The sequence below is a fragment of the Apteryx rowi genome, unplaced genomic scaffold (genome assembly GCF_003343035.1).
Source record: "Apteryx rowi isolate R43461 unplaced genomic scaffold, aptRow1 scaffold_1153, whole genome shotgun sequence".
In the NCBI taxonomy this organism is placed as follows: domain Eukaryota; kingdom Metazoa; phylum Chordata; class Aves; order Apterygiformes; family Apterygidae; genus Apteryx; species Apteryx rowi.
This window is the reverse complement of record NW_020447368.1, coordinates 74,032-100,637: the sequence shown is the minus strand read 5'-3', so window position 1 is coordinate 100,637 and position 26,606 is coordinate 74,032. Positions and strand designations below refer to the sequence as shown.

Here is a 26,606-nt window from a genome sequence, read left to right as displayed (position 1 = left end):
TTTATCGAAGCAGTGCAGCCTCTTGCTTGTGCATAATGGTGGTTTGGGGCCATACTTCAGGTCATGGCCTCCGTTCAGGTGTACCCCCGCAATAGGTTATGTGCTGCCAGTGGCCTACTGCCAAATACTAGTCATGTAGAGGAGGAGAAAAATTGATTACAAGGTATGGTGAAAGGCCAGTTTCTCATCAGTGCCTCAGCACAACGGACTGCGATTATTTCTTGGAAACTGCCTATTTGGTACATGTACATTCTTGACAACAGATTTTTCTATGTTCCCAAGGTATTTGTCATCTGCTTTTAAACTGTTCTATACAGGATGCTTCTGCTTGGATTGCTCTCTTTCCCCTAAAATGAATTCGGCTTTTGCTGTGTTGGCTTTGTCTTTAATAAACAGATCTGTTCTTACTTGTATTTACCCCCCATGACCTCTCCCAAAGAAGGAGCTCATTCAGAAAGCTCCCAAATAAGTGATGGCCAGTGCCCCAGCAAGGGAGAACTTCTGTCCCTCTTTTTCTCTGCAAAACAACCCTTACAGTCACTTTTTTCACCCACTGGGTCCCTACTGATGGTCGGGGGAGGATGTGGTGTGGTATTAGTCCTGATCCTTTTGCCCTCCCCTCATATCTCTCCTGCTTTTGCAGGGGAGCTGAGACTGGTGAAACGATCTGTAAGCTCACAAATTGCGTCGGTGATGCAGTATCACAGAGAGGTCCGGTTTTTTACCTGTACAGCCAGGCTGTATTTAAAAGCTGTCCTCGCAGGCATGAACACATGCCAGTATTGTTTCTCCTTGCCATCCCTTACTCTACTTTAAAAGTAAAAGGTAGCCTGTGAAAGATGTTCAAGTTCAGAAGTGGGGCTGCTCAGCAGAAGCTATTGAGAGGTAACCTGGCCGCAGATGTGCTCCAGCAGGTTGCGATTGGCAGAGGGCAATGGCACCCTCCTGCGCTCTGGGCACCGAGGTGAGCTCACAGCAGATTGCAACTGAAAGCGTGTTGGTGCTTAATTAGTTATTTTTGCATATGCAGTGTTGAAATGCTTCTGCAGCCTTCTTATCAGTAAAATGCTGGGCTTCCTGACCAGTGCTGGTTGTCATCTCAAAACAGCTGGGTGGGAGGAAGCATAACTCTGCTGCAATGTGAGCCCAGCAGTTCAGTGTSATCTGGGGGAGCTGGGTCTCTGCCCTTCCTGCAAGGCCCTTTGCAAAGGCCCCTTTAAGCCCTGGGCTCGGTGACCATTTCCCCTCTGCAGTTAAAGCTAACAGAGCTGGGAAGACCTGCAAGCTGCAGCATGGCCTCTGCTATGGCAATGCAGCTCCCTTTTGTATTCAGGCAATGTTTCTAGTGCTATGCCCAAGCAGCTGTGGCAAAGTGCTCCAGTTACTGAAGAAGGCTTTTTTTTTTTTTTTTGGTTATAAAGCAATTGCTCTCTACTTGGCTCTTGGAGACTCCTGATTTAAATAAATCTGATAGATAACCTTCATATCTCAAAGTTCCTAAACATCTGCTTAGGCACTGAATTATTTACTACTTCTGCTATACAAAATAAAAAATTTCCACATGTGTGAAATGTTTCTCAGTCAGAGCAAGGCTTGGGTCTTCAGCCTTCTGCAGAAGCCTGAGCAGCATTAGTTTGCTGGAGCAGAGGGGAGGACATACCTGCTTGGGGTGTTTCTGCAGCAGCTGTTCCACCATAAATTGCAGTGGGTAACTAACTCATTTTTAATAACATTCCACCTATTTCTAATGTGATCTGCACACTTGATCACTGTGATGGTTTGCCAGCCCCCAAACAGTCCAGGTGCTGTGTCGCTATGGATGGTGTTGTTTTTTTTAATCTTAAACTGAGCTCAAGTTATTTTCTCTCCCTCCCACATTGCCTGTAGAGATGGCATTGGCAGCTTCTGTGAGCATCGTGCAGTTCTCATGAGAGAAGCTTCCCTCTCCTTTATTTCTGCTTTAATATCCTGGAGCTGTTTCCTTGTAAAACTCTTTCTCTGCCTGAACACGACAACGATAGGTGAAGTGCCATAATCACTGGGGGAGGTTATACTTAATTTCTCTCCAGCCCCTAGTTATATCTCCTCAGACAAGATCTAAACTGTGACATGACTTGGATTAAAAAAAAAAAAAAAAAAAAAAAGAGGGAAGGAATCTTTTCTTTAACCCAGATGATTTTACAGGTCCACAGCATCACATCATGACCCCAGGAACAAGTACTGTTTGGAAAAGTAGTGAACTATTGCAGGAGGGAGGAACAGAGCCAGGAGCAGGGAAATCACTTAAATGTTTTTTTTTCTGCAGGAGAAATCTTTAGAAGAAAAAGGGAAAGTGCAGGTCCACAAAAGTCTAGTGTTTACCATTGTTTTCCTATGGAAACAATAGGTTATTTCTGAAGATATAGTGATATATGGATGGACTACTGATACTGTAATGTCTAAACATCTGAAAGAAGGCTCTGAGAAGCTGTTTATCTAGGCCTTTGCAAACACACAGAGAAAAGACACTTCATCTGTTTTCCCCCCTACTTTACCTCCTCTAATTTATCTACCTTATACTGGTTGTTTCCTGTCTAAAGAATTAGTCCTTTTTCTCTTTCTCACACTTCCAACTTTATTCTGACAGATCTTCTGGCTTCTGCTATTTTTTCGGTCCATCCTTCCCTGCTTAATGCCATGTTGGTCTAGCCTTCATACCTCTGCCTGGCAGTGGGACCCCAGGACCTTCTACCCCTCTGGCCCTATTGCCTCGTTACAGCCAGCTTCCTGGGGGTGCCAAGCGGGGGTGGCATTTTGGCAGGTCTCCTCTGTCTATGTACTCCTTTGTACATAGGAAGAGATTCAACGTACTGCCTGCAAACACCTGTGCTCACCTCTAATTTGGTTCTTCTCAGTTTTGGCATAAATCAGGAAGGATGCAGAAGATGAGATCCAAGAGAATGATTTTAATCCTAAAACATTTTAAAATTTGTTCATCTATATCTCAGTGTCTGTGTGGACGTGCACATACACAGATGGTCTCCTAACACACAGGAGCTTAATGGCATCCATTTCCTGGCTGAAAGGACTGTTTGGGTATTCTTGGGCAACACCATGTAATATCAATTTAAGATTTAGAGACAATGTTCAGGGCTGTTTTCACCTGTTTCTAGATGGCTGAATGAGGGGGAGCAGGGGAATTGGGTCCTCTGGTGAATGGCAATAAAGCCAAACCTTCCAGGATTAGCTCACCACAGCGTAGCATCAAGTTGATACAGTTTATTTAAAATACACTGCTGAATTCAGATTCAACAATTAGGACCATGCTGTGTGAGTAATGGGCAGGGACACAGAAATTCTTGGATTGTGGAGTTGCCTTTTCCCTAAGAAAAACTGTGTTTTAGCATATGTGAGCGATAAAGTCTTGGCCATGGATGAAAAAGGCTGACACCTGCCAAAGGACAAGCTGCTGCTTTTGAGTTTAAGCAAATAGTAAAAAAAAAAAAAAAAGCCCAACAAAAAAACCCCCATCCCCACAGCTGTCATGCTGCAGAGATGATAATGTTTCATACAGCATGAGTCAAAATGGGAGGGATCGTTCTTTAATGCTCTGCTTCAGCCTTCCGGTGAGCACTGCATTTTTTGCTAGTCAGCACTTAGACAGGACATAGCAGCTCTGAAGAGACGTGGTTTAGAGATTCAGTAGGGTCAGACTTCAAAGGTCCAAGTCCGACCTGCTTCAACGGCAGCAAAAGCATCTGATTTACTGTAATTCACGGGGCAGAAACTGTGTCAGCATCACTAGTGTCTCTCCTGTCTGTGTCCTCATATATTCTGTGCTTCTCTGTCAGGCATATTTATTTATTTATTCTATGTCTCTTGATAATCCATTTTCATTACAGCGGATTATCTGCCATTTTATAAGGGCAGCTTTTGACCCAGGCAAAAATGTCCATCTGTCAATCTCCCTCTCCCAGAGAAAAGGCAGCCTGTTGCTTTCCAGCCTGATGGCATGTGCCTCCCTGTGGAAATGTGGCGGCAGCACTGCCTGATCCTGAGCAGCCCCTCGCTCTGCCCCCGGGGAGCACTGGACGGGGAAGGCATGAGGACACCGGGGCATGCAGAGAGCAGGGCATCCTGACTGGGGAGAGGACCACATCCACAGCCTGCCAGGGTCTGACAGGTTCCTGCAGGACGTTAAATCTTGCTTCACCAGTATGAAAACTACTGCAGGTCTGTGAGCTTGTGCTAACTCACTTCTGCCAGTTCAAATGCGTATTGGAGAAAAAGAGGAAGGAGTAACTCTGTCTCAGCAAATTGCRTGGGAGGTTGGGCAATGTCCGTCCGTATTAACTGGCAGCTGGAGCRAGTGATGTTTGTGCTACATGGCGGTGGGTGGCTGCTGACATGATGGTACTGGGATGCTTGGTGTGTCCGTCTGGGAGCTCTTGGGCCGGCCAAGGTGAGTGCTCGCCCTGCTGCTGCCCCGGTCCTCCTGACAGTGAACACAGGCCCTGATCCCAGGGTATGATTGGAGCAGCGGGTTGGGTTATGGTCCTGTCCCAAGTGCAGGGCTGGTGACAGGTACCCCGAGCAGCCCCCATCACATGATTTCCATGCTTTATTATCCCCTTTGCTGTTTCTTGGTCCTCCTTTCTGCCAGCCTTGTGCCCCCCTTTCTCCACCCTGGTCTCCTCCCAGATAAACAACTCTCCCAATTACTTTCTCTGTTGGTCCCAGTTTTGCTATGTCTGTACCCAAATTTGGTGTTCCTGATAATGTTACATAAGCAATCTCAGCCTTATATGGTATTACTGATATGGTCACCTAGGTACTGTTGGCCTTGCAAGATTGTAGTTCCCCCAAAGTCGCCAGTGCTCCCCTGCAAGTATCTGTGGGGTTTGGCTGTTTCTTGCACAACTCCCCCATAACCCCTGTGAGATCCAGCTGTCCCCCACAACGCTATCTGCAACTTCTGTCAGCTTCCCGCACCTCTCTTTATGTTCAGCAGTTTCTCCTGTCACGCCCTGTACTTCTCCACATCCTGCTCAGTTAGCATAAGCTGAGGCCAGGGTGGCAGGGTGCTGCTGCTGCAATCCTGCATCATGGACTCTGGGCAATGTCGGAGAAATGGGGTCATGTCCCTACATCTCATCAGCATGGAGCCTGGGGACTGGTGGGTTTGTGGTCAAGGAAATACCTGTTGTGGCCAGCCCAGCAATGTCACTAAATACCCCTTGAGCAGGCGCTGATGGTGACGGGAGTGTTCGGCAGCCACCAACCAGCATCTCCACCAGGCCAGTGGGGAAGCCACCAGGTCGCAGCTGCTGGCGGCTTACGCAGAAATCCTGGCACAGCCTCAGGCTGGCCTGGCATGGTAAGCAATGTGCTTTGTAGAGGTCTGAGTAGGCTAAAATAAGAATGATTTCCATAACTGGGAAGTTTCTGTGGACATGGGGAACAGTTGCCAGTTGTCTTTCTCATCTTGATTTGTCAGTGAAGATTACTCAGGGTAATTTATCAGCCAGCGCCTGGCCCTGTACAGCTCACAGCCCTTATGCATACTATGGCTCTTGCAGTGTGTGGAGCCCTTTTGGTTCAAAGTACTGGAGAGATTTCTTTAACTTGGATGTGTAGCTGACAGCCCTCCTAAGCGCCTTGAAAGAAACCAAAAATCCCTCCCCACAATACTGGTTTGTTATCTGTTATGAAGAAATTTTCCTCCTTCCCTGTAAGCAGTGTTTTGCAGCAAAAGATGATGAAGATACTGAAGAAGCAAGGAGGCTGATTAGACAAAATACCTCTGTAACTGAGTTTTGAGTAAGATGACAATCTTATTAGCTGTAAAAGTTCAAAGCATGTGATAGATGGCTTTGTCTCAGTGCAGGGATGGTTAAAGAAGCAGAGAATGAAAGAGGGCTCAACAGGATGAGTATGACTATTTGTTTGGAATAAATAAGGTTTTAAGGCTATCAGAAAAAATACTGTCAGTGTTTGTGATGTGCAATGCTTGTTTCTGTTTCTCTTGGAAAGCTTTATTTGAGCAACCTGAAAATGCAGGCCTGGATATTTTAAAGTTCTTCCATTTCTGACCGTTAAGGGAGACCAGGAAGTCTGTGGCAGATGGCTGAAACCTCTTCTCCAAACCTGTTGCAAAAGGTGGAAAAGAAGGAGCTTATTCACCTCATGCAGCAAAATGGTGATTTTTCTGCTTTGAAGAAGTCAAGGTGCCAATGTTATGTCACTGAATGCAAAATCAGTGTATTCCATGCATTTGCACAGGATATTTGGACCACTTTGCTGGCTTTATGAGCAAACCTGATTATCAGTGTCTATTTTTTTCTGTCCATTGTGAGTACAAGTTTGTCTCACACCACGATCAAGCACAGTGTGAAAGAAATGGCTGAATGGTATTTTTGACCCTAAATGAAATGTACCTGCTGGTATCCCTTTTAAAGATCATGCTTAGCCAAATTTTGCACAGCTGTCCTTTCTTTTTTATTTATTTTATTTTTTATTTTCTTGAGATTCCTGTTAGTCAGTTAAATTGAGCAGATGCTCAGTCTTCCCATACTCTTTCTGGCTGCACAAAGGAATAACTGATGCCTACAAGAGTCACCTGTTTAGAAAGAGTGTTCAGTGAGAATAATAAGAAAAGAGTTAAGCTTGCACATTTTCCCTCATTTTAACAAAACCAGTTGGAATGCAGCATTAGAACTGGTGGCAACAGGAGATGTGTAAAATTTGCAAAGCAAAGGGCTTCTTAGCTGTACAAGAAAGCAAACTGTGTGCTGTGTTAGACGTACTGGGAACCTTCTAGTAACACATACTGAGCTTTTTTTTTTTCTTCTTCTTCTTCTTTTTCCTTTTTCCCTTGAAGTTAGACTGAGCCCCAGGGGAAGCTTGGGATGGATATAGTCTTTCAACAAATGCCAGGGGAGGAGGGGAAAAAAGATCAATGCTGAATTCTCAGACAAGTACTTATCACTGTTCCTAAGAATAGAAAAATAGGGACGAAACCAAACGCTACTGAATGCTCTAATGAGTTTGTGAAGTTTAACCTCTAATTGCACCTGAACAACTGGTAAATAGGCTCAAAACTCACAGAGACAAATAATCATTTCCATTCAATAGGACAACTGAGGGTTGACATTTTCACACTCTTTTGAACTGCTGTGATTTAACAAATGTCCCAATTTTGAATGGGAGGCAAGGAGAAGAGTTGTCACTGGTCTTTGCAGAAATCGTTGTGCAGCTAATATTATTGCCCTTATATCCTGAAGGCTCTGAGCTAGCAAAAGACATTGATTAATGGGTGAACCTAATGTATCATAATTTGAGATGAGCAAACCTTGAAAGATTAATTAGCTAATGAGCAGTCAGGTGCTCCAGTGATGATGAAGTTCTTTGTATTGAAGTGCTCAGTATTATTGCAAGGGTCAGAGGCCTGATTCGGAGAGCATTCAAATCCTGGAATAGTTAGTTACTCAGTCTTGATCTAAATCTGTCTAAGCTTCTCAGGTTTTCAAAATCAGCTTGGAGTTCTCATCAGCTCCAGATTCTTTATAAGACTTCTTATTGGTCTTATTTCTTATAAAAACAAATTAATAAATTTATAAAGCTATTCTACACCTTTCCTTCACATGTGCACACGTGTGCATACACGTTTCCAGCTGGTTCATGTTTTCTAGCAAAGATGTAAGATATGAACTCACTTTTCCCCTTTGCTTGCAAATCATGTTTTAATGTGAAATGAGGACTCAAGAAAAGAGAAATCCTATTTTTCCTTTTGCAACCGTTTGCTAAGACACTGGAGTTATTAGGGCAGACCAACTGGACTGCAAATCAGTGAATCAACCATATCACTCCTGCAAGATCCTTCTTGCTTAGCAGGTTGACAGCATGTTCATCCACTGCAGCTTAACGCTTTCTGACATGTATTTTCTATGGACACCTGTGGGGAAGGATGAGGGGCAACATCCTCCATATCCTGTTACGCTTCAGCTTCAATTCGTTCTGCCATGACAATCTTTTTGCTTTTTACAATCTTTTGTAAAGATTATGACTCTGTTTTGATGTTTATAAGGGAGCTTTTTTGTCTCTGACCGACGTTACTACTGCTCTTGGGCACACCAGAAAAGGCCTTCTCTTGTCTGACCTCTCTCCACTTATTTGGCTGAATATCTCTGCAGACCAAGGCAGCAGGAGAGGCAAGTGCATCCGCATTCACTAGGACCTTCTGCAGCAATGAGCAAGTGAAGACTTTATCTGTGAGACCCAGTTCTGAGAAATCTCCTTTCAAGACCAGGAAATAAATCTAATGAGCAGCTTCCTGTGAAGGTTCCCTCGGGGAAGGGGCAAAACTGACCATTGCAACCTATCTGGGAACAGCCAAACTGACTTTGATCTGCATGTCAGGGACATCTGTGTCTACAAATAACCAATAGACTTTTCCGTATTTGAAAGCAAAATGCGGTCTTTTAATTTTTGAAGAACTTCTGAATTCTCCTTTTATTTGACTCTCATTTAAATCTCCTGGAAGTGCCTCTCTAGTACTCTGCGCACCTGTTCTACTTTATAAAGCACAGACATGCAAAAATGGGCTAGATCTTTACAAATAACTAGAGAGGTATTTAAGTTCTTAAATTCTATTAATTCCTACTAGAAATCAGATGCCTAAATACTTTGATTTGGATCTGAAAAAAAGAATCCTATTCCCAATCTGCTTCACATTCAACCTAACTAAATCTCTTTACCCTGCTCCTCAAAGGCAGATGTTCTTGTATTGAATGTCAAATGGTCTGCAGTCTGTCAAGTCATAGAGAACTAAATTATAGAATTTCTTTTCCTGAACATATCATATGACACGATTTATTGCCTTTAGTGGGAAAATTGCAGGGCAGAGCCTTTAATTCCAAACATTTCACTTAGCTGTAGTGGAATAGTTACTAGCAAGATTTATGATTTTGTTTTTACTGAAGGACATGGATTTATTTTCTACAGAAATTTTATGAAGAACAATGCATATATGAACATCTCCCCCCCCCCTTTTTTTTCTTTCTTTTTTTTTTTCCCCCTCAGATTTAAGCCTTCCGAGCTGGGATTGAGTAAACAACAGTAACAAACTGAAGATGTAAAAGAGCAGGGCAGTTCAGAAAAGCCCTGCCACTAAGTTCTGGGAAGTCCCGGGTTCTAGCTCTGTGTATATGGAATATAAGATCTTAAAACTGCCCCAGAAATTTCTAAATGGTTATAATTGGGAACTGGGCCAAAGCACTTGTAGTCTCTCAACCATTCTGGGCTGTCTTACTAAATCAGAAGTCATTTTTAAGGGTGAAAATCATGGTGCAAACTGCTGTGAACAGATAGACCCCAGAAGAAGTGGTGGTGAGATGTGCAGCAAAGTTGAAACAAACGGATGAAAGTTTGGAGCGGATAGACTGAAGGAGAACTATCACTGAGGACAAAATACAGTTGACAAAACCTTCTCTTGTGCTAATCTAGTTGAAGTCCTCTATTCCTAATACAGGCTTCCATGCAGCTAGAAAGAGTTACTCACTTTTGTAAGAATACTTATTTCCTCAGGTCAGGGGATAGCAAAACACCTGTATTGAAATGACAAGTAAACTCATACAACTTTCATTAACTGAAAAAGTCTTTGAAAAGACTAAAAAATCCTCGCTCCAAAGAGTGTGCTCACCCTGCAGCTGATACTGGCTGTAGAACTGGGTACTGTACGTAGTAAGTAGTTCAGCAACGCCACAACTAATTTTCAAACTGACCCCCTTCTGTCATCTTTATCACCAGAATCAGTGCAGCTATTACCCTTTGCAACTCCAAAGTACTACTACATTTCTAAACAAGCCTGTTATAGCTAGAATCAGTGTTGGATCAATATAGATCATTAATGGATGACCAATGTACAATAATCATTTCCTACTAAAACTACTATAGATCATACAACACGTCTATTTTAATGGCAAACAGGAGAAATGTTCCTGAGCTTACTGAGCAGCATGTGGGTAGCGTKGCTGTCCTTTCCCCCTCCAAGGTACTGGTCCCTGTGGGTGAGCCCCTGGCCTGGGCTGGCCAGGGTAGGGTGCCCTGACACCAGGCATCAGTGGCCGTGTCACGAGCRTGTGCAGCGGTGGCGTGAGGGCTGCTCCTCTCCTGCTGCTGATGGGACTGCCATCCTCAGCTGCTGCTTTTCCTTGTTTTCCAACAGGGCTGGTTTTATTAGAAGACTCTATTTTCTTGTCTAGAGTAAAGATTATGAATGTTATTTTCTTGAAAGCAAACGCTGCCTTTCTCCCTTTCCCCAGTGGCTGCTGTTTCTTCTACATGCAATAACCCAGTTGTGGAGGGATTTGTGTTTGAGCATCTAAGTGAAGAAACCATAAACAAGACTGTTAGTCCCCGGCCAAAATACAGTATGTGTCTCAACTGTCCAAATTCTCCTTGCAGGTTCTTACTGATACATTTCTAAGACATGATAGTCCTACCAGCCTTGCTGGTAAACAGCCTTCTGATGGTGATCAATAATTACTGTTTTTAGTCTTTAATTTCAATCTACCTGCAGTGTTTCAAACACTATTTCCATCTAAATGAAAGCCCTGGGTCTGCTCCAGGGATAATCTATATCAGGTTCATCACAACTTTCCAGTTCATCTCAGTCTGTCCAACAGACAGAGACAGCTCATCAAAATGGTAAGGGGTTATGGTGGCACTGATCTGTTCCCCTCCCCCCTCCACCTGCATTAAGATAAAATCAAAATCTTTTAAATTTGAGTTTTGTTTTTCAAAAATGATAGCAAGAGACTCTGGTGGAGATGGCTAGTTCAGACTGAGGCTAAAAGATCTGACTTACACTTTCCTCGAGAGTGGCCTAACTCTGGTACTATTGCCTCCAGCTGCAGCCACTCCTCTAGCCAGAAACTCCACTCAGTAGAGCTCGCTGCCTGCATTTATTTGTCCTAAATGTGAATGAATTTTCCAGTGAAAACATCAGTTGATAAGAAAGTTTTTGACCAGTTCAACTCAGCAGCCCAGAAACAAGAAGTTTCTTGAATGAATTGCCACTTTCATGGTCTGTATGATTAATAGCTCGGTTTTGAATCATAATGTTGGATTGTAATTCCCACGCTTTGATAAGGCTATGTGAGACATAATCCAGTCTAAAAAAAGGCCATTCCTTGGTTTCCATTGACAGACAGACTTTTGTAAGCAAACAAAATTTGTGCTGGCTATACTCCTCCAATCCCTTGCCAACCCCATACCCTCCCAGTTTCTTCATCCTTCCCTGTCATCATTTGATGACAAAAGAAGCCTTTTCAGGAGGATTGGGGGGTTGCTTTGTTTTTACCTTCCATTTGTTTGGGGTGACTTTCGCTCTTCATACTTGGTTTAAGTAAATCCTCCAGATCTTGCATTGCAGAATTTGTGGTGGCTTTGTTGTTTCTCTTGTTTTTCTCCTCTTCACGGAGCTGCGTTAATTAAAACCATCAGGTTTCATTTGCARCTGAAGACATAATCTGTGATATGACTGCCTGGTGTCATGCTTGGCCTGGCTAAGTGTTTTTGTTGATAAGAATGTAATCTCTTTCTCAAGTTCAAAGTGTTGCTGAACCTTGGTCCAGTGACATCTTGTCTGGCTTTATAGAGAAGAAACACAATGCAGACAGGACCAAGATCCATGGAAGCAACAACCCTGCTTGTGTTAGGGGAAAGTGCTAACGGATAACATCGTTTAGGTTTCTCAGACTGTGCGTTTCTGCAGGTGCCTATCTGCCCTCACTGGGATTTTGTTTTGTAAAATTGTATCTCTCGGGGTGGGTGTCTGTGACTGTAAGGCTGTCTTTAATTTTACTTGAACGTTTTGGGGTCTTTGATTGATTACCTTCTAGTTAGCAGAGGGAGTAAAATATAAGGGGATTCTCTCTACAAAGGACAAGCATGCTGGGTGGGGGAAGGGAGAGAGTTCCCTTCTTCATGCAAAGAGAAAGCTTAGTTGGACACCATTCCTGCTCCAACCCTCCTCCCAAAAGGAAGGCTTGCTAATGGAGAGGGCTGTATGCCTGAGCCAGTGTCCAGCCTGAGCCGACCGGCGCATGGGGCACGGGGTCCAAGGTGATTTGTGGCCTCGCTCCACGGAGAGGTCCCAACCTGCAGAGATGACTCCATCCCTTTGAGTGAACCTGGCAGACTTTTGGGGCAGCCAAGGCAGATATTAATGAGCTCAGCAGGTTGTCAGGTTGGGGTCGCTGGCAGGATCCAATCACTGAACCCCTCTGCCAATGCCAGGCAGCTCCCTACCCTGCTCCCTAAGCAGCAGGACCATGCCCACCCCTCCCCTTCTGCTCTGCTGTGTACCCCTCAGCTACTTCAGCAAACCTGCAGGTGCATGTGGGACAGAGATACATAAGGTCTGTGCAAAGAGAGGTGCTTGTCTGTGGATGTTGCTGTGTCTCTGAGTAGTACTGCGCTCTGTCTCGTGACCCTCCCATGAGGGGGGCTGTGGTCACTTGTCCCAGCAAAGAGCTGGTTTGCATAGCACAAACCGGCTATGTGTCCCTAAGTCCAACTCTGCTGTAAGAGGGGCTCAACTCTTGCAATACTTGAAGGTGCTCTAGGCACCAAGACCCATATTTTAAGTCATGTGCACAAGTGATCAGTGCTGAATTTGGATACTCAGACCAATTTATGGATTCTCGTTTCTCAGTGCTTATTTTCTCACTTTTAATGTTGCACCGATCTCTATTTTATGCAGTGCGTTACTTTATGCAGCATTGATTCCCTGGCTTGGATTCTGCCCTGTACCATTAAAATGGATGATACCACTCTTCTGATGGGATCACATCCTGTCCTTATGCAGGGCTGGATACTCTGGGTACCTCTATATTGTACAAAACAATACTGTGTTAGGGACCCACCAGGAAAGCTTTGAGGGAAACAGATATTGCCAGACCAGCATGGGTCCTGGAAGCAGGAGAGCTACATGAGCATGGCTTTGCTCTGTTTCTCATCAACTCTAATTAAATGAGCAGGAGCAGAGCTGCACTTCTGCAGATGTTCTGCTTCCAGACCTAATTCATATCAGTTCAGGGGACTCTGCATCATGGTCCTCTGCATGTTGCAAACCTCCCTTAGTTCTGCATATCAGAAAGTCAAAATCCTATCCTGCTAATTCAAGCAGTTTTATCTGTATCTTAGTTTTCCAATCTGTATGACAGAGATAAGAGACACCGGCCTCCTTTGTCAATGCTTTGAGAATTACTGGTATAAATGCTATTTTATATATTTATATATATAAACATAATATATATAAAATGTTATTGCCATGTTATTTATGGCTCTTTGCTCTTCAGCTTGTATGAAACCTGGTTGATGTTTTTATAGGCTTATTATTGTCCCTGGGAAACTGCTGTTTCCAAAACATTACTTGAACTTTGAGGTAATGTATTTTTGCAGGTTGAAAGTGCAGTTGCTGGGAAAACTCAGTGTAGTTTTGATGTATGAAATAGAAGCCTGTTATGGGATAAGACCACTCTTTGCAGTTAGCCATTAAATGCCACCAAAAAGGAATGAACAAACATAAAATGTGTCTTCCCCTTGTATCACTAAAGTGGTCTAAAGTGAAAAGCAATTTAAAAGCATGTGTTACCCATCAAACTTGAAGTGCACAGTATGTCAAAGACAGCTTTGCCAGATGAATACTTACCATTTGCATTTTCTTCTTCAGCTCTGCATTGGCGCGCTGGTATGCTTCAGACACAGCATTTAGGTAATAGATGGCAAGGCTACAAAAACAAATGTGTTGGTATAGTGATAGGATCGGGGAGAGAGAAACTTTTATAGGGAGGGAAAGTAAAAACCCTGAAGTTAATGCCTTCCTGAAAGCACTGAGGGAAGACTTAAAACCCAAACAATGGGAATTCCTCCAAAGAACCACCTTACCGTTCGGCTCACAAATGAGCAAAGCTAAACAGGTTTGTCTTATTTGACCTGTTTTCTAGTTCTGGGGAAATTCCAGTACTGTGCTGGACTCAAAGAGCTCCTGTGGGAAATGGCAGAGCTCCCAAGCAGCCCCACACTGCTGAGCTGGGGATACCAGCACACATTGCTTCACTTTATATGACAGCAGGCCTGGCAGATAGGGAACTTCCATTTTAAAGAAATCTTCAAAGTCATGTCTGGCTGCAACTGGCATTGACTAGCACTGGGAATCACCAAGGAGCCATCATTAACTTCAGAAACATTCCTTCATGTTTTATATCTTGCAGATCCTTTGCTCTATCTTTTACTTCCAGCATCTTCACTTCTCCTCACTTGGATGGTGCCCTCAAACACATGTCCCTTGGTGGATCTGCTGTGCTGTGGGGGTGAGGGGCTAGGAAAGCCAGTGTATGTACGTGTCAACCAAACCCAGTCTAGTGGCTGTGTCCAGAGGTCCACATTCACCAGCTCTGACACAAATGGATTTCAAGCAGGACCCACTGTGACCCATACAGTGGGCCTATGTACAGCTGAACATCCCAAGGAGGATTACCTACAGGCCTTGGCTACTGAGCCTTGATTGCACAGCAGCCATTTGTTGGGATGAAGGGCTGATGAAGTGCCCTACTCCGCCAGTGAAGTTCTGCCTGCCTCCCAGTACCTATTTTTTCCTCTGGTGGTCTGCAAGCTGCCTTGAGAGGCTCAAGGCTTAGAGGAATTTAGGCTTCTTCATGGCACAGTCAGGTAAGATGGGCTGCAYGAGTCCAGTAGTTCAATTCTGTTCCAAAAAAAAAGAGGCCCTCCTGCCTCCTCCTTGTCTTGTCGTGGACTCCCTCTGCTTTCTCTACACAAGCCTTGGCCCTTGGGTCTTTCCTCTGCAAGCCCATTCAACTCCCTGACCTGGATGAAAACCAACTCCGCTGATGCAGTGCACAGCTTTCTGCTAGGCTGGCAGGTCCTTTCGGCTCACAGGAACTCCCCAGTGCTGGAGCTGGGGTCAAGGAGGAACCAACGTCCCCTTTTGCTGGCAGCAACCTTTTAGGTAGATTCCCCTCTCTCACCTGACTGAGACAAGATAGGCCTGAACCCTCAAAGCGCAGCACTTGAAGCAGAGACAGGAAAATGAGGGTGAGCAGCAGCCAGGTAGGAATGGAGCCACTGGCTTTTGTTTCATTTCCTTCTGTGGAAAAGGCATGCCAAAGAGAGAGAAAAATGAGCTAAACTGGAGGGATCTGAAAGGCAACTGGGATAGGAGAAGGTTTCCTGGCAGCCAGCCTTTGGCGCATGGAGAGGTGCATATTTTAAAACATGCCAAAGTGTCTGGGACTGTCTCACCACCACTGCCACCCGCCAGCCGGTAATATTTTGGTTGTCAAAAATGTCTCCTCCTGCTTTTGTAGAGTGCTTTTATTCTTCTAAATTATAAACATCATCTGCTCAATGACTCCGAGACATTCCTGGGAAAAGCACCATCCGTTCAGTTCACCACTATTGATTTTCAAAAATAAAACAAAAAATTCTCATATAAAACATGCAGACTAAAAAAAAATTCCTGACAATTCATAATCTGATTGCGTAGCTCTGGCCCAGGCTCAGCAACCTTGAAGCAGACTAGAGGATTTTGTCAGCAGAGTATCTGACTTTAAGCCAAGCAAGGCACTGTATACAGGTAAATTGGTTTCCCGGTGGGAGATCAGAAGGAGATACTCTGGATAGCTTTTCTTGAGACTTTCTGCAGGAGTCTATCTTGAAGAGACACATTTACTTCCTTTTCCCTAGAATTAAACCAAAACTCAATATTTGTTTTTAATATATTGGTGATCTGGGCCAAAAACCTTTAGGAATTGTTATTTTTGTTCTTCTGTAAGGAGGCAGTAGTTCCATTTCTTCTTTTCTTCTTCATCAAGCTGATTGTATGGGAAATACAATAATACTTTGTAATCCAAGGCTTTGAGGCTGCTCTTGCCTTTTTGTTGTGACCTACTAAGCCATAAGTGCCTGAAAGTAGCATATTTTCATAAAGATAGCTAGATCTGCTTATTCAGAGCCATCTGGGATGCCGTGGGCTCTCTTTTTGAGCCTCTTTCTCAAGTTCATTGAGTAACTGTGAGCAAATCAATTTCCATTCCTTTTTCAGTCCTTTCGCATCCTCTTCATAAGCAGCCAGCATCATCTTTAAACAACAACACAACTTCCTCCCCCTCTTTAGTTTAACACGGACATGGACATGAAGGATGAACTCGCCGGATTCCTCTCCCTAAGGCAGCGAGATATGAGCCTGCCCCCATCTGCAATATTCCTGTGATCAGACTAAGCCTGAGTTTCCTCCATCCGTTTATTGTAGCGGTTTTTGGGCTGCTCCGTTGCTTCAGCCCAAGCTCTGGCCCAGAACGAAGTCACTCAAGGGCAGGTGAGTTTGTCCAGGATTGAGCTGCCCCAAAGGGGACTTGGAGGTGAGAGGGGAAAGGAACAGCATAAAAGAAAGGGAATTTGGGGGGATGCCTTTGCTGCAGTCCAAACCTGGGACAGGAGGTATGCGGTAGGTATGTTTGAATGGGCTTATTCAGGCCAAGCCCCAGTATCACTGCAGCAGACAGAAGGTCAGGCTGGGTGATCCTCCAAGGTGTGTGCCCAGTGTCCTGGGCAGATTTTACACATGGGCTGGATTCACCATTGAATTCACTATTCAGGCTGGTTGTTCTCAGACATGGCCGAGCAGTGCCACGTCTGGGTCTGTCCCTTGGCTGACTATGAGCAGTGGTGTGAAGAGCCATAATTTCTGCTGGGAACTGGGAGTAAGCACTGGCAAATGGAGTTTACTCACTTTTAATGGAGGTACTTTAGATTTACTGCTTCTGTCTCTGAAGTGTGTTTGGGGGTGCGCTCTCATGGTCTAGCTGCTTAGCATGGATGCTGGTGGCCCTGACACCCCTTATCTCTGATTTACCATGCCCTTAGTGGTGGGGAGAGAGTGTGGGTCACTGTCTTACAGAGTAATTTGGGGGCTTTTTCTCCTTTTTTTTGAGGCAGCAAGGTACTTGTAGTTTCAGCCAGGAAGCTCTGCAAGCCATGAGTTCAAATCCTGCTCCCCACTCAAGTGAGATTCAGCGATGTGCTTAAAAACAGTGCTTGGGCAAAGTACCTCTGCTTCCTTCTGTTTCTTTTTTCCCTTGTCCTCAGGTAGCTAGAAACAGGAGAGTAACTTTGACACCAGTGTCACCTATTAGACCCCGTCATTGTCTGGCACCTGAAGTCACCAATGGAAATAAGTAGAAGAGACATTTTGGATTATGTCTGGAAAAAGAGAGGAGGTTATAATGGCTAGAGAAAATGGCTTAATTCACCCCACAGAAGGGGGAAACACGTTTTTTGAGCGTCTGCCACAAAAATCAACAGACTGTCAATTTGTGATCCACCTGCCGATGTTTGTAGAGGCTATTTTTTTATTTAGGCTGTGTTGCAGGTTGCTTTGCCTGCTACTTTGAGAGCCACTGTCTCTTTGCTCATCTGAGCCAGATGAAACTCCAGTAGCTGCATTTCCCTGTGTTTAATCTCATGGCAAGCTGGGTCAGGATTGGCATGAGCGACTAGCTCCATCTTGTCCCTATCTACCCGTCTGCACAACAGCAGAAGTGGCAGAAGCTGAAGACTTTCAGGGAGAAGACAGGAAACTGGGCACTTGTATATGATTTATAGTTATCTACTTCTTTCTGGAGAAAATGCTGAAAGAGACATAAAACTAACATTCTGACCACTTGTAGGCATCAGTTATAAGACTCTAAGGAAAAAGAGTTTTATCTTGCTCTTTTGGCAAAATTTTAATTGTGGTAATTAGATTCTGTCTCCTTGTATATTTAAGTCATTTCCAGTCTTGTTGTGACAGGTTGCTGTGGACTTTTAAGCAGGGGCCATGTTTCCAGCTAGAGTTGGAAAGGTAGGGGAAAGAAGGATCCAAGCCCTAGGAAAGGTGCTTGTATGGTAGCTATAATTTTGTCTAGGATTTTCCCAGGAAAACTTTGTGTGCACATAGTGTGCAGTGCTTATGCAACACATCTGATGCTTTCAGGGCACATGAGGGCTACCGCTGGTGGGCTGTAGGTCTGATTTGTGTCGACACAGTGGAAGCATCCACTTTCTTAAGACTACAACATGCTCTCTGGGCAGCTGAATGACTGGAAGTGCTAGGCAAATATCTAAAATCCTCTAAGGCTGCACAGACTGTGTATTTGGGTGGGGAAAAAAGGATGCATGAGGGTGGACATATGGTAGCCCTCACTTTGCAGAGGGAGTCGGAGCAGAGGCAAAATGGTATCTTAAGGAGAGAAGGGTCAATAGGAAGGCAGCGGCATGGAGTGAAGAATAGCCAAGATGGGGAACGGGGGGAAAAGGAGCATCTTCAGCAATGAGCTGAATTCCTGCCGGTTCTTTGTCCTGGCTGTCACTGGAGTAAACAGAAGGAAATTGTCACTGAACAAAACTTTATGTTAATGTCAAGATCTACCCCTCTCCCTCCACTTTTTTGGGGGGTGGAGGGGATGGGGGGGGTTGCATCAAAGCCTCAGTAAGCTAACTTGCAACCTTGATGTAAAGGTCATCCTTTTGGGGTGGATTAGTTCTGCACTCTTCATCTCATATTAGCAGTAGCATCTGCTAGTGCTACTTCGAAGCCCTCAGGAATAGAGCTGATAACTCAATAATATGCTTGGCCATAAAGGGGATGTAGCATGAGACTTTTTGTCTTCTGCATGTATCTGGTCTGAGTCTTCCAAGTGCAGTGTCTGTCTATGTGAGTTAAATTATCTGATCATCTTTATTTAGGTTAAAACCAATAAAGTAATTTGCGGCAGGTAGAGGGATGACAAGTCATTTTCAGCTTAACTGGATTTTTTTCTTGCTGTTCTAATAAGAAACTCCTATGACATATGGTAGCAAGTGAACTTGCATTTGATTTAATTTAAAGGAAATATCTTTGCTGTAACCTGTTCAGAAAAAAGGATTACAATGCACAAGAATGGCTGTGCTGGATCAGACCAAAGGTCCATCTGGCCCAAAGGCTTGTCTCCAATGTGAGTGGATGGCCAGGGAAGAGTAAGAGCAGAAAAGCATGTGTGGTACGTCCCCTGACACTCTCCTAGCCTCCAGCTGTTTGGTCTGGTGTGTTCAAAGCTGCCTATAAATTGTGACCACAGCTCTCCCACTCCTTTTGATAACTTTGGAAACCTAAAGAGCAATGCCCAAAATATCCCTAAAAAAAACAAAACAAAACAAGAACTGGCCTGGTCCTAGTGCTTCTGAAGATGTTAGGGATCAAATATGGCTTCAGATGTGACTTCAAAGCTTAAATGATCAGACAGCACTGAAACAAATTCTAGATGTATTATCTGAAAAAAAAATCCACCTTATCATATTTTTGGAACTTGTAATTTTTGAATACCCTGGCTTGGCAGTACTGTAAAATACCACCAGCTGTGATAGAAATTGCTTTTCCACAAGGAACCAGGCTGAGACCATCCATCTAGTTCCTACAGGCTACTGAAAATTTTTCACATGGAAGCTATAATGCTCTGAAAATCCGTCAGTGTCAGCAATGCATTTCAGCTTAAAGGCTGTGTTTAATTGGGTCAGGAAATGAAGTGATGACAAGCAGTCGAGCTGATTCAGCGCAGAGGTTACCTTGCTCTCAAATTGCAACTGCTAACTCCAGCTGCTTCCTGAAGACAAGTCCTTTGAACCCTGCCAAGGCAAACGTTCGAACCACCTAAATGCAGGCACCCAGTGGCAGCGGGTGCTGCAGTGGGTCCCCGCAAATGGGCGGAGAGAGACATCCTGGGAGGCACCTCATCCTGCTTTGGGATGGCCGTGTCTAGCAGGGGGAGAGGGCATGGGAAGGAGGGTGTCTCTGCCTGGATCTGGGCCATTAACATGGCAGAAGTTGCACATTGGCATTGCTAAAATCCTGGCATTTTTTTCAACCTCCTCCCCCCAGCTAGGCATGTAATGTTGCAAGAAAAACTTACACCATAAGCAGAATTGCAGGTATGATCAGTCCTGGATTTGCCACATAGCTGAAGATCTTGGCAACAAAAAATGGGAAATCAAGTTCGATGGTCTCTTGAATGACCTCGTACATCCTTTTCTTTCCACTGGAAAGACAAATAGTCAGTTAAGGAGTGTAGCTAGTTCCTGGAAGGCAGCAATAGCACCTCATTTAAAGACATGAAGTAGCATGTTTCCTCCCTCTTTCACTGAGCAGCTGCTTGCTGTTGGCCACCAAGGCATTTTGACATAAAAATTCTACTGAATTGTTTATTTTGAATTATCTTTTGGTCCATCTTTTTTTTCCCCCTACTGATTATAGAAATGATCTCTGTTAAATATATTTTCTCTTGGAGAAAGTTAACCTATTTCAACATGTGGTTCCTGAATGAGTTCTGATCATTTATTCCTCTGAAATGTATAAAAACCCCTACAAATTGCAGTAACCATACATTTCTGATCAATATCTCTTTGAATGTGGCCTTTTCATAATAAGAATGACTTTCCATATGTAAATTCTGGCTTTCTGAAATAATGAGCCTACTTGAAGAGCAGCTAAGTAATGACAAAAATAGCAAGCTGTGATTATCACTTAATAGGAAACTCAGTGAAAGAGTCATTTTAAATGGGATTGATAAAACAGACGAGAATATTCAGTATGAAAATAGAACAAATCTGTACAAACAGGGAGTTGGGCTGGATTGCATAACCTTCTTCAATCTCCAGTACCTATGGGTCTGTGTTTTCAGCCCTTTTGGTGCTATTCCTGATCTTTTGGCTTGTTTCTTTTGTAGATCTTGCAGGCGCTTTGGATTCTGCTCAGGAAAGTGTTGGATTCTGTCCTCACGATGAAATCAATAAAGACAGATCTGCCTAAATGGTATCCCACCTTCAACTGTCATAGCCCAGAATAGTTAAGCTTTTAATCAAGTTGTGGTAGGAGAGAGGTGCTGAGTGGATTTTGAAGGGGAGATTAGAAACTAAAATAGCTCTTTCACATTTAGTCATCTTCAAATGATAACCTGCAGGCAACATGTTCCTTGTCAGATCTCCTGACCTTGCTCGTTGACACCTTTCTTCACTATTGAACTAAGAAAATGTTGGTCTATCACCTTCTCCCCCACGTCTTTGCAGCTTTCTATTGCCATTTTTCATTAGCGAATGGATAACCTAAAACAGTGCCTCTACAGGAACAATTTGTTCCGATTTGGCTCCTTGCTGAGTCAGACTCAGTGGGCACAGGAAATGGTGTTACTCAATCAAATTAGACTTTATGGGCATGTTAATCCAGTCCACTGAATGCTCTGTGCAGTGCTGATTCAGGCCTAATTTAAAAAAAAAAAGGCAATTTAGGAAGAAAAAAAAAAGCTGCTACAGTGCAGGCTCAGACCTATCAATTTCCTGCTATTTTCCAACAAAATTCAACAAATAAAATACATCTTGTGCTGTGGGAGTTCTTGGCTCTAAGGAAGGTCTTGGAAGGAGGCTTGGGGTCTCCTGTTGCTTTTTGGGGGGAGCTGTACCCTGCTGTCCCATCCCTGCAGTCCTCTGCTGTTTTCATTGGCACTTGTCGGGAGAGCACTGGGAATCATGTAGCTGAGGAGGGGGCAAAGCAGCTGAGTTAGCAGAGTTCGCTGGAAAAAAAGTAGACAAGAACTTGGAGCAGGCTCAGTGCTCCCAGCCGCCTGTTTGCACCCCACAGGTGGTCATGGCCTATTGCCTTACATTCCTAAGAAGGGTTTAACAAGACAGAAAATCAAGGTACTTCACCATCTCTGTTGGATACCAGGCCTTTTAATTTCATGCAAATACACTTATGTATCAAAGCAGAAAGCTGGCATTTTGGTATTTTGTTAATACCTGAATGGTCCACAATCGAAGGAAGGAGGCAGGGACATAATGGTGTAGGCTACAGGCAGGAGACTGAGGAACAGGATCAACAACAAAAGTCCCATGTAAAAATTATTAGACTTGGATGCTTTAAATACTCGCTCATGAGGGACATTGCTGCTCATGACAGCCCAGCACTGAAAATACATGGAGGTTAATAAGCGCAGCACGTTTATACCCACAAGCCCTGGTGCATAAAAGGATCCCATCCTAAAAAGGAAAGGAGAAGAACAGGTGTTATTATTATTATTATTTTTTTTTTTTGCTGGACTGGAAGATTTTTTTTCTTTTTTCAGAAAAAGAAGGTAAAAGTTGTTAATGCAGTGGCAAGTTTGCCTGTAAATTATGTCTGAGTGGGCTGGCTTGTGCCACCTCTGTGCTTCTGGAGGAGAAGCCACCTGTGTTAAGGCACAGTAACTGTATATTGAGGACCAGCAATGTCTCAGACCTCTCAATAGTTGCAGAGAAAGATTTTCAGTTTGTGACAAAAATTGCTTAAAAAAAAAAGGTGGCTTTTGATCCCAGGTGGTCCAAAACAATGTATTTTTCTGAAAGACCAAGAAGCACAGGAAAACTGTGCTTCACAGGCATGCTTAGAGGGAATTCCTGAAGTGGGCCACATGCCTGGACCTGCAGCTGCCCATGGTGGCAGTGTCCTTCTGTCACCGCTGCCAGCAGCTCTGTGGTTGCAGAGGAAGTGGGGCCTGTGGCGGTGGTAATAGGTAGGATTCCCTGTGCTTTCAAACTCCTGGCTTCTCAGTAAAGAGCCCACGGCAAGACTGGCAAGCCTAGGTCCCCTAAAATTGCAGGTGCTGAGAGCCTTGTGTCTGGGGCATTCAGCCCCAGTGCTGGGAGGTCTGAGTGTTGGTCCCTTGGGATTCAGCCTTGGCGTGTAGGAGAGATCATCAGGTTCATGGTTCAGGTGTCACAGAACTGGCAGTTTCTAGAAACAGTTGGCTTTGTCAGAACATTTCTGATCAGATCCTACCATAATCTCCACTTGCCTTAAATAGGTACAATCTGGGAAGTTGGGGGAGATTGGAAAGCTTGGAAAATATCAGGTGAATGTGAGCAGGGGGAAAACACTTCCTTGAGTCTGCAGAGATGTTACAGTAGATGAACAGAAAGAAAATATTAGAGCATGTAAAAAACAAAAAAAAACCAACCAACCTTCTCCCCAAAGCAGCTGAGGGTGCTTGGCACCATTGCCTCTTGTGCCACCAGAGCAGGGGCAGCAGCTGCCCTTGTTTGCCCTCCTTTGGGGTAATTCTGGGATGTGCCTCTACTCCCTGACCCACTCAGCCAGCTCCCTGCCCACCCTTGTATTGATGTGTAAGCTTGCAGCGCCCTCAGAATTGCTTTCTTATCTCTCCCCCCACCACATGAACCATCTTGAAAGGGCGGGGAAAGGGACAATTTTACCTTTGGAAAAAAATGGCCTTATAAAAGTGAGCGTAGGGTGGGGTTTGCAAGACTGTTTTCTGTTTAAGCTAGGCCAATGCTGCTACTCTTTGACTAAGCTGGAATTTTAAAATGTTATTTCCATTTTTACAGTCAATCACAGAAAGTCAAACAATCAGAGAAAACAAAGTACAAGCAGTCTAAGCTTGGAAGCTCTCTAGCTCTGCTGGAAAGCTTTTTAAAGAACATGAAAACGAAAAAGGAAATACGTCTTACCAAATCATTCCTTGGTTGAAGACCAAACCCAGAACATTGCCACTAATGTCAAACTCAGCATAGGAGGGCTGCATGGGGGGGGGAAGGAGAGTTTGTTGTTACCAGAGGTATGTGCTATTGCTTACTGCTGCTGGGTGTAAGGTTGCTTAAACCTGGAGTGAAAGGATTTATAGGAGGTCTCCTGCTGCATGCATACTGCTTGAATGCCCAGCAACAGAGCTGTGAAAGCAAAAATGGAGCTACTGTGCTCTGGGCTGTCTGGAGAGCAAGACTCTCTTGGCTTGCAGAAAATTGGAAAGATGCGCTAAGGTGCTTAGATTTGCTCTGCGTTTGTATCTTCTTCCTGCTAATAAAGCCAGCTATGAGCAAAGAAGCCATGGCATAAGACTAGGATTTTATATTCCAGCATGTATATCTGGCTATGGACTTACATTTCCACCCTGTTAAAATATTGAATGTTTGACTTGTTGTAAGGCTGAGTTGGAGGACAAATACTACAGCAGCTATATCCACTCCCTCAGGTTTTGCAGCAGCAGGCTGCTGCAGAAGAGAAGCAAAGGCCCTAGGGGGCAAAACCTGAGGGAATATATGGCTTGATAAATATGTGGCGTTATTTTTCACTGCACTATACAATATTTAAAGTACCACTTTATATGGAGCAGCCCATCTGATGTGGTTGCTAATGGTGGTAATTCCAGAGCAGGCAGGTATAATCTGTCTGCAATATTTTTCATTTTATAAATTATTATTCTGCTAGATTTGCCTATGATGAAACCATTGTTTCCTCTACATATGTATGTTTTTGCGTGCACAAACTCAGGGGACTTTTGGCAGCTTAAATTATGTGTAAAGGTTTTTTTGTTTTCTTGGAAAAAAATTTTTTTGAAGGAAAGGACCCAGGAAATCACCAGTCTTATGCTTTACTGCAATATAGAATACAGTTTTAAAAAATGATGGATGATGCCCTTAAATGTTTCAAACATCCTGGATAGTATGTCTGCTTTTGACCCAGTTTCCACGTATTCCATACTGTCAGTGTTTTGTAAAGTTGAGGTTTAACATACGGGCAAAAACAAGTTTGGCTTTGATAATGAAAAACTTGAAAGGATCCTAGTCAGAGTTTTGTTTAGTCAAATGCTGGTAGGTTTTGGGAAGAAATAGCTGCAAACATTGTTTATTTATTTTTTTGATTCTGGTCCATCTCTATTTAAAGTCTTTAGTTACAGATTAATATTGGCGCTTTTTTTGCCATGAAAGTAACCACACGTTTCAGTGCCTGCTTTCTTCTGTGCTGAGTACTTCTGTGTGAGAAGGCTAGGTTAAACAACAGTCACTATACATGTTAGAAAAACACATATACAATTGTGCTGGTGCTCATGGCTAGGCTGGGCTAGATGGCTGTTACTACTTTGCTCCATCCAGGAGAGGTGAACTGTAAAACCTTCAGTGTTTCCCTTAGCTCAGGATGGTTTTTGTAGAGTTACCTGTTTGAAACAGGAATCAAGCCAGCTGTAAAATAAGAAAACAAATTTAAAAATGATAAGATGATTTCTTTGGTGAGGTCTCAGTACTTCTGGACTTGGGCAAAGCCAAGACTTTGAGAAGGATGTGAAGAGAAAAAGAAATAAAAACTCTCAATATAAACCTTTTTTTGCACTCAGGAAGACATTTTCTCAGTAAAGCACAAATTAATGGCATATAAAAAGAGTGAATTCTTGCTTCAGGCCAACTGGTTGATGCTTTTCCTCTGAAGGAGTCTCATATCTCCCACAGTTTCCCTCCTGGGCCAGAGCGTGTTTGGCAGTATGCAGGAGCCAAGCAAAAGGACAATGTGCAAAGAGGCAGGGAAAAGAAAACAACCCTACTTGAGCACCAGTGATTTCTAGCACCAGGAGTTGTATACAAATGCCCCAAAGGTGTGAGAGAAAAAAAACAGGGAAGACCACAGGGCTTTCTTCTCTCTGCACCTACTATGGGAGTGGAGTTGGCTTGGCGTGAAAGGAGAGTTTTGCCTTCCCTAGACTGCAGTCTCTCTAGCATTGCTCATTTTATGGGCTGCAACTTAATGCTCCTACTTAGTCATAATAAAAAAGGGCCTTGCCCTACTCCATCTGAGCTTCTTGGAAGCTGGATTAGACTGCTAGTTTGCAAAAGTTCACCTGTTGGAGCTGGCTACATTGGTTAATCCCTTGATAGATGCTGAATGGGCTTTGTTTCTCAGTACAATATTGCCTTGCAGCAAGCCTGGGCTCATGCTGAAAGCCCAGGAGAAGGGGAGAGGGAGGAACCAAGTGAGCCCTAAAGCAGCTGTTTTAAATTTCACTGAGAAGTGGAGGATGGATATTCAGGAAATGTTTTTTTTCTGAAGGGCAGAAGAAACTTCCAGCTATTTGTACAATGGAGATCATCTTAATAAAAGAAAATCCCGTGTGGTATTTTTAAAGGTTGTTTTGAGGAAAGCATCTAAAAAAATCAAACAAGGCTAACAACGTGAGAAGCAGACATGGGCTGGAGGATAAAACCAGAATTTTCAAGAAGAGCATAGTCTGTGAGCATCCATACTAGGAGCAATCGCATGCTGTTTGGGGAACATGCTGCTGCTTCAAGGCAGGGGACTCCCAAGGCTCCAAGTTCTCCCATCTACTTCTGAGAAACGCCTTCTGTTTCTCCCAGAAGAAATGCAAATAAATCCATGAGCAGCAAATACCTTTGGTGTCTAGCTGCCCTCATCTGGTCTGCCCCCACAGGCACCTGCAAAAACCACCTCACTGCTCTTCTCCAGACCTCTCCTGGAAACCCTTCCAGTGTAGTGGTTAGGTGGTTGGTACATTGATACAGCTGTATTATTTCCAAGTATTTTCCTCTCTGTCTGAATCCACCCGTTRTTGTCTCTTCTCTTTTATTTAGGTTATAACTGTGTGAAACAGTGACCCTTTTCTTTATTCTTTTGTTCTGTATTTGTGCAGCTCTGGTACTGGCTGCTTTGGTCATATAGCCTTTATGAATACTAAAGAGTCTGGTACTGCTGTGCA

General features: G+C 43.8%; 1 protein-coding gene across 1 annotated transcript in view; it reads right to left on the bottom strand.

Moving 5' to 3' along the window:
* Positions 1-9,983: 9,983 nt before the first annotated feature.
* TMC2 (transmembrane channel like 2) overlaps positions 9,984-26,606 on the bottom strand; it is a 42,093-nt gene continuing 25,470 nt past the window's right edge. The window contains exons 15-20 of the mRNA XM_026080441.1: positions 23,575-23,642; positions 21,868-22,107; positions 19,989-20,114; positions 13,697-13,775; positions 11,342-11,462; positions 9,984-10,237 (exon numbers count right to left, since the gene is read on the bottom strand). Of these exons, the coding sequence (XP_025936226.1) occupies positions 9,984-10,237; positions 11,342-11,462; positions 13,697-13,775; positions 19,989-20,114; positions 21,868-22,107; positions 23,575-23,642 (888 nt within the window). The remainder of the gene's footprint in view (positions 10,238-11,341; positions 11,463-13,696; positions 13,776-19,988; positions 20,115-21,867; positions 22,108-23,574; positions 23,643-26,606) is intronic.